Source organism: Triturus cristatus, chromosome 2_2, assembly GCF_964204655.1.
Source record: "Triturus cristatus chromosome 2_2, aTriCri1.1, whole genome shotgun sequence".
In the NCBI taxonomy this organism is placed as follows: Eukaryota; Metazoa; Chordata; class Amphibia; order Caudata; family Salamandridae; genus Triturus; species Triturus cristatus.
The window spans coordinates 307404089-307418209 of record NC_140582.1 but is presented as its reverse complement, the minus strand read 5'-3'; the positions used below and the strand labels follow the sequence as shown (position 1 = coordinate 307418209).

General features: G+C 44.8%; 1 protein-coding gene across 5 annotated transcripts in view; it reads left to right on the top strand.

Annotated features, from left to right (window-relative positions):
* The window catches only part of SVEP1 (sushi, von Willebrand factor type A, EGF and pentraxin domain containing 1), a 1063460-nt gene that overhangs the window by 670684 nt on the left and 378655 nt on the right, over window positions 1–14121 (top strand). For 3 of the 5 annotated variants that reach the window (XM_085641350.1, XM_085641348.1, XM_085641351.1), the window contains exons 20-21: window positions 4525–4628; window positions 6799–6895. In XM_085641350.1, the coding sequence (XP_085497476.1) occupies window positions 4525–4628; window positions 6799–6895 (201 nt within the window). The remainder of the gene's footprint in view (window positions 1–4524; window positions 4629–6798; window positions 6896–14121) is intronic. The other 2 variants (XM_085641349.1, XM_085641352.1) reach the window with 1 other exon arrangement.

The window sequence follows — 14121 nt, the reverse complement described above, 5'->3', positions numbered from 1 at the left end:
AGCTAATTTATCATCTCGGCTCGGCACTAGCCTAGTGCCTGGGCCTTGTAGACATTTGCACCACCCAGGCAACACCTTAAGGAGCAACTGACTGTGTATTTGTACTAATTTCTATTTCGATTGATATGTGATTGCGCCAAATTATTGTCATTCAAACTATGAACTATTCTAGGTAAATGTATGAAAGCACTGCCAACTCACATTGAATGTTGTTGAAGGACCAGAGATGCAGAAATATGTAATTGAATTGTTTTTCAGACTTATTGAACTCAAAATTGCTTAACCAAGTGGTGCCATACTCGTGAGCAGTGTTTGCGCAAATGAACTGCTGGCAGTGATTTGCTGCATGACATGCACTATTGTGGTTTGGCTTCCTGTGGTATTGTGCAAGCCAGGGGCTTGGAATGTCATGAGGTCACTTGGGCTCCGCATTCTTTCTGTAGTCAGTTGCTCCAGTGTTCCTTCATGGAAAAACGTGTATTTTTTAATAAACCTACTCTCCACACTACAAGCTGCGTAGTGTCTTCACTAGAAAGGAGAGGGTGTAGCCTTGCGGCTAGACCGGTCGACGTCGAAGCTGGGGAACCGGGTTCAAGTCTCGGCTACGATGCTCAACATCCTGTGATTCTGGGCAAATCACTTAATCTCCCCGTGGCTAAGAAAAAATGAATGTGTCCTTGTGTAACGAAACTGGTGCTATGTAAAGCGCTCTGATACCCAAATTATCGGGTCTAGTTCGTGCTAGTTCTAGGACACCCCCGCGCCGCACGGCCACCAGCTGCTGCGTGTGCCTCCCCGCTGTCTGACTCGCTGCCCCGGCTCTGCCGCGTGACCACGCCCCCTGCCATCGAGCGGCGTGGTCTGTGCTCGCTTCTTGCCTGGTGTCACTGTCTCCTCTGTATTTGTGCATAGATTGGTAACTTTGCTGTGTTTCTGTTTTTTTCTCCCCCATTTTGCCTGTGTTGCCTTCCTTTTCTGCCGCCCCCGTCTTATCCCTCCCCGCTCCCCGCTTCCCGCCACCACCGCTGACCCCGCCCCTTTTTTTCTTCTGTACCCTCCCCGCTCCCGCCTCCCAGCTGCTCCGCCCCCCGCGCACTTCGCCATATATGGCGACCGTGCGAACGCGCAGCGGTCACGTGCAGCGGGAGCACCGATTGAGCGCCGAAGGTGCGCCAAAGGTAAGCCCGTCTACGCCCGTCGGCGCCTGGACCGCGCCCAGTGCCAGGACCCCTGGCCTACGAGGACCCCGGCCAACCCGCCTGACGTACACCGCCGCCACCCTCATCGCACTCAACACCGGCCGACTCCCAGGATGCCACCAAGCCACCCCGAGACGCACCTACGTTCAGTTGTCACGCCTGCAAGTTCACCTGCATCCGGACCTGCCCCACACCAGCGCCCGCCAAGCCGAACACCAGCAGCAACCACCTGAAGTGCATCCTGCTCAACACCCGCTCCGTCCACAGACACGCCATTGAACTCTGGAACCTCCTAGACACCACAGCCCCGGACGTTGCCTTCCTCACGGAGACCTGGATGAACGCCTCTTCAGCACCCGACATCGCCATCGCCATCCCAGAGGCCTACAAGATCACCCGGAGGGACCGCGACAACCAGACTGGAGGAGGCATCGCCATCGTCCACAGGAACACCATCCGTATCACGACCAGCACCGACAACACCCTAACAACCGCCGAACACCTGCATTTCCAGATCCACACCGACCCGAAGACCACCCTCAGAGGCACCCTGATCTACCGACCCCCGGGACCACGCACTCAATTCAGCGAGGACATCGCCGAGCTCATCAGCCCGCACGCCCTCCCCTCCGCTGACTACATCCTCCTGGGGGACCTCAACTTCCACCTGGAGAATAACAACGACCGCAACACCAGCACCCTGCTGGACAACCTCGCCAACCTTGGACTCCAGCAACTGGTGAGCACCCCCACACACCTCGCCGGACACACACTCGACGCCGTCTTCTCATCCAGCAAAGACATCGCCTTCAGCCACGCCACAGAACTCCACTGGACGGACCACAGCTGTATCCACTTCACCTTCGAAAGAACGACGATCCACCACCACCAGCAGCAGGTTGCCCGTAGAAGTTGGAACAAGATCACCGCCGACCAGCTCGCCGCCTCCATGAGCCAGCACCCTCCTGCCAGCTCAGCGAACCCCAGCCAGGCTGCCGACAACCTCACAAAGTGGATCAGCAACTGCGCAGACGAACTCGCCCCTCTGAGGACCCCGCCCAGTAGACCCGGCAGCAAGAAAGCCCCATGGTTTACCGACGAACTCAAGAGCTCCAAGAAGAACTGCCGAGCCCTCGAGAAAGTCTGGAGAAAGGAACCCACACCGGACAACATGACCACCCTCAAGCTCGCCACCCGGAAGCACCACCAACTGATCCGCGCAGCCAAGAAAACGGCCTTCAAAAACCGACTGGACAACAACGCACACAACTGCAAGGAACTCTTCAACATCGTGAAAGAGCTCTCCAACCCCAACGCCGGAAACAACGACATCACCCCATCGCAAGACCTCTGCAACTCCCTCGCCTCCTACTTCCACAACAAGATCGCGGACATACACAACAGCTTCAGCATCCAACCGACGCACGCCACGACCACAACAACACCGCCCACCACCACCCTCCGAGCCTGGACTCCGATCAGCACCGAAGACACCGTACGCATGATGAACTCCGTCCACTCCGGATCTCCGACCGACCCCTGCCCTCACCACGTCTTCAACAAAGCCGACGCTGTCATCGCACCCCACCTGCGGGACATTATCAACACCTCCTTCGACACCGCCACCTTCCCCGAGAGCTGGAAGCACGCCGAACTCAGCGCTCTACTCAAGAAACCTACAGCAGACCCCACCGAACTCAAGAATTACCGCCCCATCTCGCTACTCCCGTTTCCAGCCAAAGTCATCGAGAAGACCGTCAACAAACAGCTGGCCGCCTTCCTCGAGACGAACGGATCCCTCGACCCCTCACAGTCCGGCTTCCGATCCAACCACAGCACCGAGACCGCACTCATCGCCGCCACCGACGACATCCGAGCCCTGATGGACAACGGAGAAACAGCGGCCCTCATCCTCCTAAACCTCTCCGCGGCTTTCGACACGGTCTGCCACCACACCCTAGTGCAGCGCCTCAGCAACGTCGGAATCCAGGAGAAGGCATTGGAATGGATCATCTCCTTCCTCGACGGAAGAACGCAGAGAGTCTGCCTACCGCCGTACAAGTCAGAGGCCACCGAAGTCATCTGCGGCGTCCCTCAAGGATCCTCGCTGAGCCCTACCCTCTTCAACGTCTACATGAGCCCCCTCGCGGCCATCGCACGCCAACACAACCTCAACATTATCTCCTAAAGCCGACGACACCCAGCTGATCCTCTCCCTGACCAACGACCCCGCCACCGCCAGAGCCAACCTGCACGAAGGGATGAAAGAGGTAGCCAAGTGGATGACGACCAGCCGCCTGAAGCTGAATTCAGACAAGACGGAGGTCCTCATCCTGGGCTCCTCGCCCTCCGCCTGGGACGACTCCTGGTGGCCCCCCGCCCTGGGCACCGCACCCAAACCGACGAGCCACGCACGCAACCTGGGCTTCATCCTGGACTCCTCCCTCTCCATGACCAGGCAAGTCAACGCCGTATCCTCGTCTTGCTTCAACATCCTGCGCATGCTTCGGAAGATCTTCTGGTGGATTCCCACGGAGACCAGGAAGACCGTCACCCAGGCCCTCGTCACCAGCCGACTGGACTACGGCAACGCCCTCTACGCCGGAACCACCGCCAAGCTCCAGAAGAGACTCCAGCGGATCCAGAACACCTAAGCCAGACTCATCCTCGACATCCCACGAAACAGCCACATCTCCGGACACCTGAGAGACCTACACTGGCTCCCCGTCAACAAAAGAATCACCTCCCGGCTCCTCACCCACGCACACAAAGCCCTACACGATCAAGGCCCGAGCTACCTCAACAACCGAATCAACTTCTACGCTCCCAAACACCACCTCCGATCAGCCAGCCACGCCCTCGCCGCCGTCCCACGCATCCGTAGAGCGACAACAGGAGGAAGGTCCTTCTCCTACCTGGCCGCCAAGACCTGGAACTCACTCCCGGCCGACCTGCGCCTGACCCAAGACCACCTCTCCTTCAGGAAGAAGCTCAAGACCTGGCTGTTCGAGCAGTAACGGCACCCCCCCCCCCCTTAGCGCCTTGAGACCCTATGGGTGAGTAGTGCGCTCTATAAATGTCTTTGATTGATTGATTGATTGATTGCTATAGAAAACTTCCCAAACAAAAACTACACTTCCTTTTAATTATCTTCAAAACAAAATACTCTGAATCAGGATTCCTTCCTGTTCTTTGCTATGTAAAACCCAAACAGCATTAAAATTCATGCCCTATAGTATTGTATGCATTGTGTATCGTTTTAAAATATGGGGGAAAACTCTGGCTCTCTACAGCACCAACTTCTTACCTCTGCCCTTTCTTCCAGGTTTTGGCTCCAGTTTCTCAGCAGCAGAGGAAAGTGTGATTGTTCCCACTGTTGCATCGAAAAAGAAAGACAAGAAGCAGTACAAAGTCAGCAGCCAGGCAAGAGTACATATTTTTCCTATTTTGGCACTCTGCAGTGTAAACCAGTGGGGAAAGCCTACACAATGTCATAAGAATCGTGTTATGTTATTTACAGTTGTTGCTTTTTTAAATAGATTGAAATGGGTAGTGTTATGACAGTTAAAAATTCTTTTTAAACAATATTCTTTTCACATAGCATTTACTGCCACTTTTAAAGGACTAATGATACAGGTATCCAAATAACTGGTCCGTAAACAAGCTAATTTATTGCTAGAGATATTACCTTTTCCCTCACAAGTAAAGACAAAAGTTTAATTAAAATAATGTGAACTAAAAGAGTAGAGAATACTTAGAATTCAATTTTCTTAATTTCAGTCTATTGCAACTATTGTAGATATGGTATTAAATGCATTTTATGCAGGTATGTTGTGAATTGTATGCTATGCCCGACCACCTTTGAAGAGTGGTTTTCACTAATGAACCATGGAAAAGTGGTTTCCCGTATTTAATCAATCTTACCGAGCAATCAGTGATACAGTAAGCAGTGTTTCCTCAAATTGCGCTGCACTATGGTATTAATATGGAATTTAACCTTTACACTGTATTAATGATAAGCATTTATTAGTACAGTTGTTCCAAATAACTTGTTTTATAGGGCAGCATTCATTTTCACTGACATGGCATAATCGAAGGTATATTGAAAACATTAAGTACATCTTGTAAAGTGGTATGAGTAGCTTCCTCACATGTGCAAAACACTGGTCTTTGGCGACCCTATGTGAAGAGATAAAAATCTTAAATAAAAGCATGCATGGCTAGTTTTGTCATGTTGTGAAAGAACTATAAAAGGATTTTACGTGCATTCAGACATTACCATCCTGACCTAGGAATGGAAGCCCATGGGATACCATTGGAGTGCCTGGATAGGTAGAGTAGTACTTCATTTTTAAACATGCATCAGAGATTGTTAATGGGATGGAGTCAAAGCTGAACTTTTAATACTTACCATAAAGCATCCCACCTCTTCCAAATATCAACCCCAGGGCCTGGGGGTACTTCGTGTTCAGTATTAATATAGGGTTGCTTCAAATAGATTCAATATCTTGGGCTAACACAGAGGCATTTCAGTGTTGAGACAGGCAAAGCCCTGCATTTGTTCTTATCTATGGTTATATTTGAGGAACTACATATAAATGGAAGTGCCTTTGACCAGCCCATCACTCACTATCTTTATTGTGTGCTTTTTTGTATCCTTCATTAAGGCTTTACTTTTAATCCACTAAGGTTGGTTTGCAGAACATTTAGAATGTCAAGAATTGATTTCACTTGAACTCACCCGCACAGCATTCAGATTCTTACCGTTCTATATTTTCCACCAGCCCTTCCCCCTCAATACAGTGCTTTTCTAAAAGGCAAAGTACGAAATATATTTGCAGGATGGCAGTCTTGAGGGTGGAGCAAATGTGAATACAAACTTCAAATTGTCTTCTTATTGTTTGCAATCATGAGGTCTTTGGGCATAATTTAGAGTTTGGAGGACATTTATTACTCTGTCAGGGTGACAGATTTAAATACTTCATCACTCTGATGGATACCCACCCTCCGTATTTGGAGCTGTCCCCTGGCCCAACAGTAAAATCTAGTCTTTCACCAGAACCACTGACATGGCAGTTCCTGTGGAGGAGTTTAAAGTTTGATGGATGGCTCTGTCAAACAGAACAGCTGCTTGTCATACATTTAATCAAGTTTTTGTTTCTTCAAAAACAAAATCCCAAAGTGGGATTTTGTTTTTGGAAAAAAACAAATGGCCCCACACCGTGGGAGATTTCTCCCATGGTGTCGGTGTCATTTAAATGTTTTTCTTGTCCATTACCGAATATTTTTCACGGCGATATGGTACAGTACAAACTAGCTATTAACCTCCTACTCTGAATAGGTCCAGCAGTCAAATATTCACTGTTGCGGCAGCATACCCTCTGCGCCAAACTCTAAATCAGACCCTCTGCCTGCCAGCCTGTTTACACAACTTTGATTTTAAGTTTACTGTCAATTTGAATCTTTTCACAAAAGGGTCAGAATATATTGTTTACTGTTTGTATAAACTATGTTATTGATTATGTTAGACTTAAAATATTATGTTGTTCACATATCAATTGACTAAGATATATAAGTTAGCCATTTATTTTCTTGGCAGGTTTTTCATGACTGTTTTCAAAACCCTTGTCACAATGGTGGAACTTGCAAAGAAGTTGGAACTGGATATATTTGCTTGTGCGTAACTGGATACACAGGTACTAGAGATACACAGGTGCTAGCGTGTAAAATAAGGCATATGAGAAACAAACTTTGAAGATGCACAGTTCAGGTAGGCACAAAAGTACTTCTGCATTCTAGTTGGTCATTATACACCCATAGAAACATATTTTATAACAAGCAGGAAAAGTGCAAGCGTGCCACATAAATACAGTGATCAGCAGTATATCATGCAACTCATAGGACGACTTCTCCGAGCTGAGCATTACGTTTATGCCATCCAAGGCACTCTCCTGTTTGGGATGTACCACAAAGGTCCTCGTTGTCCCCTCTTCTTTCAACACCTATGAAAAATGACTTCCATATAGTTATATAAATATCAGGGTGTGGTTCACCACATTTGTGATGGGTGGACAACTTCTCTCTCAACCATGCTCAACAAAATTTGTTTTGAACATAAGGCATGAAGAAATAGTAACCAGCAACGCACTGCAATAATGAAAATGAATGTAAATTGAAGAGATTAAAGCCATCAAACCTGTGGTTTCACTATTTGTTGCTCAGATTAAGATGAACACCGCAATACCTCCTGTGTTTTGTAACCTTCTCTATTATGGTTCAACCATCCATAACCAAGAATAAAATGAAAACACTCAGCAGTAAATGTGAGAGTATTCGATGCTAATAATTGCTGATACATGCACACCAGAGATAGTTATCTTGATCCCATGCTCCTACTTTCTAACACCCAACTAATTTTGAAAGAAAAGGGCAGTGACAGAATTGCAAATGTAAACATATACATCTGTCATCATATTTATCACATTTATTTAAAGTGATTTACATAGGAAATGTGATTTGTAATTATTATTACCCAAGATAAATTGGTACTAATTTTACCGACCTTGGAAAGAAGAGCTGACCTTTACAGGATTCATAAGTGTTCAACTCATTGCGCTAACTTAGGCCCCAATTAAGAGTTTTCGTCAGAGCTGTGGCACGGCGTTGATGAATCTCGTGCCGCCTGCCCACCCTATTACGACTATACAGTATTGGTCCAGGCAGGCGGCATGGCAGTGCCGTCTTTAACAGAGGCACCTCTGTCAAAAACAAGATCCCTTTGGGTTCCTTTGAAAGCATACAGGTACTCTCAGTTATCATATATACACCATTCAAATTATCAGCATTCATACGAAACCAAAAAAGATAATATACAAAATGTTCTTTTATTTTATTATATATAGTTTTCATGAGATTCAAGATATACAAATAAAAATAAATTCATAAAAAACACATCATCAATGTACAACAAATGATCAAAGAGAATTAAAATTGTTCTAAAACACAATCTAAAAGACTGTAACAATTGTTGGAGACATCATAAGACCCAATCGTTAGTAAATTGGCACACCAAGTCTTACAACCCAATAGATCAGGGTCAACACTTTTTTATATTATCCTTTTTCTTAATTACCCCTGGGGATGCTCAGGTGCTCAAATAACACAAAGCGACGCATTTCGGTAGCACAATATGGTTCACCACCTTCTTCAGGCTTAACGTAACAAATCAGTGTCTCCCCATGCAATCTAAAAATAACAATATATAAAAAATGCAGTTAAAATACAATTACCAACGGTCTGACTTATACTGTAATCCATTTTTTTCCTTTAGTCATTTATTCAACTGTTGCTAATACAAACGTATATTACAAAATCATTTATGAATACAGTAAATCTATTTACATTACGATTTTGGTTTCTAGCATGATGATTCAATAGCTATCCATACCGTCACACACCATTTCTATGGTATCATGCACACGCACACACATAGATATCACACAAATACCCACCCGTTGTGAGAAATACCAACAAACACTGGGAGAACTGTTTCTTCCTCTGATGTAGTTGCTTATTACCTCCAGACCACACAATACAAACAGTGGGAATATGGCATATATTTCCTCCCTAAAGAGAGTAACAACAGAGTTCGGGCGTCATGCTAGAATCTTATTGCTATTGTTTTTGATTCTTTTTCTAGCTAGCATAACACTTGCCGCTCAATTAAAATCCCACAACTGTACCCTTAATTTTCCTTCCTTAGGTTGTAGTGTAGAGTAGGGGCAAACTAAGCACGAGATTGAATCAACCTTCGCTCGTTCCCTGCAGGTATTGGAAACAATATACATACAGAAAGGAAAATTAATTATTTTTGCCTCCCGCCCTTCTAGCGAATACTCAACATATTATGCAGAAAAAAGGCTGTCTACCTTCTTAAAACTTCTGTTACACACCGCCACTGGAGCAGTGGTGAATAATCTTCTATTTGGTAAATGCACCTCTTAACGGGTTTACACAAATCTCCTGCAGTAGAACCAACTGCCTAAATATAAGAAAAGGCATGTTGGAAATCTTTATTTTATGGTTGTAAATAACAATCATATCTTATCGTATAGAGAGGAGCTGATACATGCTCATCTAATCTTGAGGGTTCGCTGAATCCTCAATGTTTGAGAGAAAAAGTGACCAACCAAATATATGCGATATATCGACATATAACCTCTCGAGGGCTGCCAATATTTACCAACCCTTCGCCAAGATTCTGACAACCGAGTATTAACTTATTATTATCCCCAATATCTCCCTTGTTTCCAGGTCGCTTAAACTCAAACTTATACCGTGTTAATGCAGAAAAGACGGTAAGGCATCAAATAGAACATTTGACAAGGTCTCTGACCCTTCCTCTAGATTAAGCAAACCAGATATAAAATTATTGGGGTCCCCGATATCTCCCTTGTCCCCAGAGCACTTCGACTCATGCTTATCCCATATTAAAAAAGGAAAGCAGTAAAACTTCAAGTAGTCTAATTAAAAGGATACAGTGAGGACAGCCAAGTAGATTAAAACGTGCCTCACAGCCAATATGATTTGAGTAATACACTCAGGACCAATGCGTACATTTTAAAAACGCCTAACACCCATTGCCCTTACCATTGCCACGATGCCCCAGCGATAGCGCTAACTCAAGAGTCTATTCAAGGACTTACCGGGACATAAAAAGTCTCCTGGCCTGCTCCAATCTCTTCCGCTATTGAACCGATAGATACTGGTGAGCTGAGAACGCTGCTTATAAGCGGGCCTTCATTGCTTTCCGCTAATCAGAATCTTAATGGAAAAGGAAAGCAGACTATTCTGAAAGGTACCCGCATCTTGGACTGGACTCGGGATGGCCGGCATCCATCTATTCCCCGTGTAGGATATATCGTAAAAACTGAGTTTATCGTAATAATCTAAAATCCGAAAGGGAATGCCCTCGTCCCATAAGAAACCACTTACGGGACAACAATAAAAATCATTATTAGAAAATACCAAAACAATCGGGCACTGTTTTTCTCGCACCTTTTATAGGCCGCCAATGCTACCAATAGCCATCTCCCCCAAAGACATTTTTAACGCGTGAGGGGAGCATAAATGGGAAGATGACCACAAGATGGACAACATCTATGGTCTCAGTGGTATTTCGAGGTAATATATGGGGCACATAGCCTTTTCTATATGGCATTATGTCCCATATGTTTGTAGTCGCTTTAACAAATGCAAACCACAATTAAGAAGTTAAAAAAGGAGACCACTATGATCTCGTCTTCAGATCTCCCAAGGGGCATAAGGCTTTTCACTCTCATCTATATACTATCTTCTACACAGTGTGGTCCCGTTTTGGGTACCCAAGAATGTCCTTAGCCCTCATTCCAACTCAAAACTACCATGAGCACAAGAATATGTTATAAGAGGCGGCTTATTATATATTAAGCCGAACATCCGTCTAGCAGCAAGTGTCCAATTTTGTTATTGCGCCCTTTTATCAATGTGCTATTAAGGTGTCATTGAACCAAACCCAGTATCGGTACATCAATCTCTATTTCACTGATTGCCCTATACTATTCATAAAATAAATATCTAAGGCTCCATAGAATCAGTATTCCAACTTTAACCGCCTAGTATTACAGCAATAGTTTTCTCATACATTATATACCTTATTTGATGAGTTTCTCTCATTCTTCTCGAGAATTCAATCCTTGCCTGATAGTATTGAGGATTGATATATACCATTGTTCCCTAAATTTCCTTTTCTCCACCATATTGCCATCTATCTTATTCATGGTAACCTTTTTCAGTATATACCAATCAAAATCAGTTTCATTGTGTCCCTTTTCTATAAAGGGTGCCACCAAGGGTGCATTTAGCTTTTTGGTTTTGATGGCAGACCTATGCTCCAAAAGACGTATTCTCAGCTCACTGCTAGTTTCCCCTACATAAGCATATCTGCAGGGTCATCTTAACAAGTAAATGATATTCTTGCTGCAACAGTTATTTAAGGTATGCACAACAATCGCCCTTCGCTACTATACATTGAGGGCACAATGAACAATTGCCACACCTCGTATTACCTTTGGCTATGGAATCATCAATAGTTCTTTGTCTGTGTACAGGTTCCTCCCTGTATGTATGGACCAATTCATTGCGTAAGTTGGTATTTCTTTTATATGCAAACAAAGGTCTCTCAAGTTTCACATTTTCCTCATCATTCAATATATTCCAGTGCCTATTTATCACATTCTTAATCTTATTGCTGATCTCATAAAACTGGCTAACAAATACTATTTTAGTCATTTTTCTATCCCTTTTGGGGCCTAAAAACACCGCCACTCTATTGTAAAACCGAGCTCTTTTAAAAAAACGTGATATCAGTTTTTTGGGGTATCCCCTATCTCCGTACAATTTCTTCTAAATGGTATATTATCCTTTTGGAATCTGGTGTGGAAGCTGGAATAGTGAAGTAATGTGTTTTATCCATCGGTTTGGTGTAAAGTTTAACTTCCAGTCTTCCACCCTCAGATCCAATGGTGAGGTCCAAATAGTCAACACTGTCTTTGCTGTATTGGGCAGTAAATCTGAGGTTCTCATCCCCCAGGTTTAACCAACTCAGGAATTTCTCTAACAATTCTAAGGGGCCTTTCCATATAAAGAAAACATCATCGATAAACCAATGTCATTCCTCAACATTCTCATAGAATGGTGCGAGTTCGTTATATATATGATGTTTCACAAACTCTCCTACATACAAACACCCTAGACTAGGAGCACATGTAGCGCCCATGCTGGTCCCTTTCTTCTGGCGAAATAGCTGATCCTTAAATAAGATGTGGTTTTTCAGTACCAAATCAGTACACTCTACAATAAAATCTTTATTAACACCCTCCATTTCTACATTTTCTAATATTTCCTGTATAACATCAACGGTGGATTGTTGCGTGATGTTTGTATATAAAGCTTCAATGTCTAGGGTTACTAGACATTGAATATTTTTGCAGAAGGGTTTGTTTTCCACCAAACTGATAATGTGGGTAGAATCCCTCACATACGATTTCAGTTGGCTTACTAGAGGTTTAAGGAAGAAGTCAATATATTTGCTAAAAGGTTCTAATAATGAACCAAGGCAACTGACTATGGGTCTCATGGGAGGATCCATGTGATCCTTGTGCACCTTAGGAAGGTCATATATGGCCGGAATCTTGGGGTTGCTGTTATGGAGGAATCTAAATTCCTCCCTGCAGATCCATTCCCTCTCTTTCGCTTCTTCCAAAGGGTCACTGCATTTTCTAGATAATGCTAGCAGTTCCCTCTCATGTACCCTTTCATAGTGTGCTTGTACATTTAGAAGTTTCAACATTCTATTGCCATAATCCTGAGTGTCAAATACGACTACTCCTCCGCCCTTGTCAGCGGGTTTGATCGTAATTGAACGATCTTCTTTCAGGGTACTAATGACAATCCGTTGTGCCCTATCTAAATTCTGAGTAAAACACATTTATTTTTTCAGAATGTTTTGAATATCTATTTCCACAACTTTTTCAAATGTCTCGATATTTTTCCCCACTTGGGCTGCGGAGGTCGTAAATGTGGACTTAGGTTTAAACACAGTAATGTTGTGAGATTCCCGTGTCGGCCTATCTTTGAAGAACCTCCTTAATCTAATCTTTCTAAAAAAGGATCTCAAATCCCTCTCTAGCTGAAATCTGTTAACTTTTGCTGTGGGAACAAAACTAAAGCCCCTGTCTAATACATCAGTTTCACTATTACTAAGGAACCTATTCAATAGGTTAATAATAGGAATCTTATCTATCGCCAATATCTCTGCGTCTGGTCTGCATATATTCCTGTCGGGGTGGTTGCGCGCTTGTTGAGCCCCTGTCTGATTCACATTATATCTCCCCCTCCTGTTTCTCTGCTCTAAAAAAGTACCCTGTTGATACCACCATGAGACCGCCATGCCGCCTGGACCACAGCTGTTTAGTTGTAATAGGGTGGGCAGGTGCCACCATGGGACCGCACTCCGAGGTTTCTGCATGGCATGGACTCCTAAGTCCATGCCGTGCAGGAACTTATATGCATGTACACAGGGAGCCACATGTTGTGCCCCCCTCTGTGCATCCACATATGCATGAGGCATGGGGGCCCTGTAGGCCTCAATTTGTTTCCTCTTTGCCAGGCTTTTCATGGCAATTGAACCTCCATGAAAAGCCTGGTGGAGAGGAAACTAACATGATGGGACCATGGCGGTCTTGCCATGCATATTGCTGCATCTCACCGAGCCTCCTATGCCAGGGAACAGCGGTTCCATGGCGGAGCAGGCGGTCACCAGGTGGTCCAGGTGTCCGACTTGTAATCGGGCGGTCGGACCGCTGGTACGGTGGTGGCTGGATCCGCCACCGCCGGGCCACCACGAGTCTGGCGGTTCACAGACAGCCAGACTTGTAATTAGGGCCTTAATGTTGATCAACTTACATATGAATACCAACTACACCCTGGGTATTCCTAGGTTAGGTCTAGTGTAGGGGTCAGTGGTGTTTTGATTGCATGAGCAAAATTCAAAAATGTGAAATTTCCTGACATTTTAAATTAAACATACATGTTGGGCAAGAGTGACTCGTTAGAACATAAAATGACTCTCTCTTTAGAGAGACATTTTCTACTTAAATCAGGGCCCGGCTTATGTTTCCCGTTACTTTTTTGTGAAAGGAATTGTGTTGCATGAAATGTTCACTCATAATACTGGCACATCTCATTTTACATAGTGTTCCTAAACTTTTGCAAACAAAAAGAGGTAATTTCGATGAATTGCTTAACTTGCATCCTCGATACCTTGGTTCTAGTAGGCACTTCTGCAACTCAACTAATGAAAAGATATTATGGTTCTGAGCAT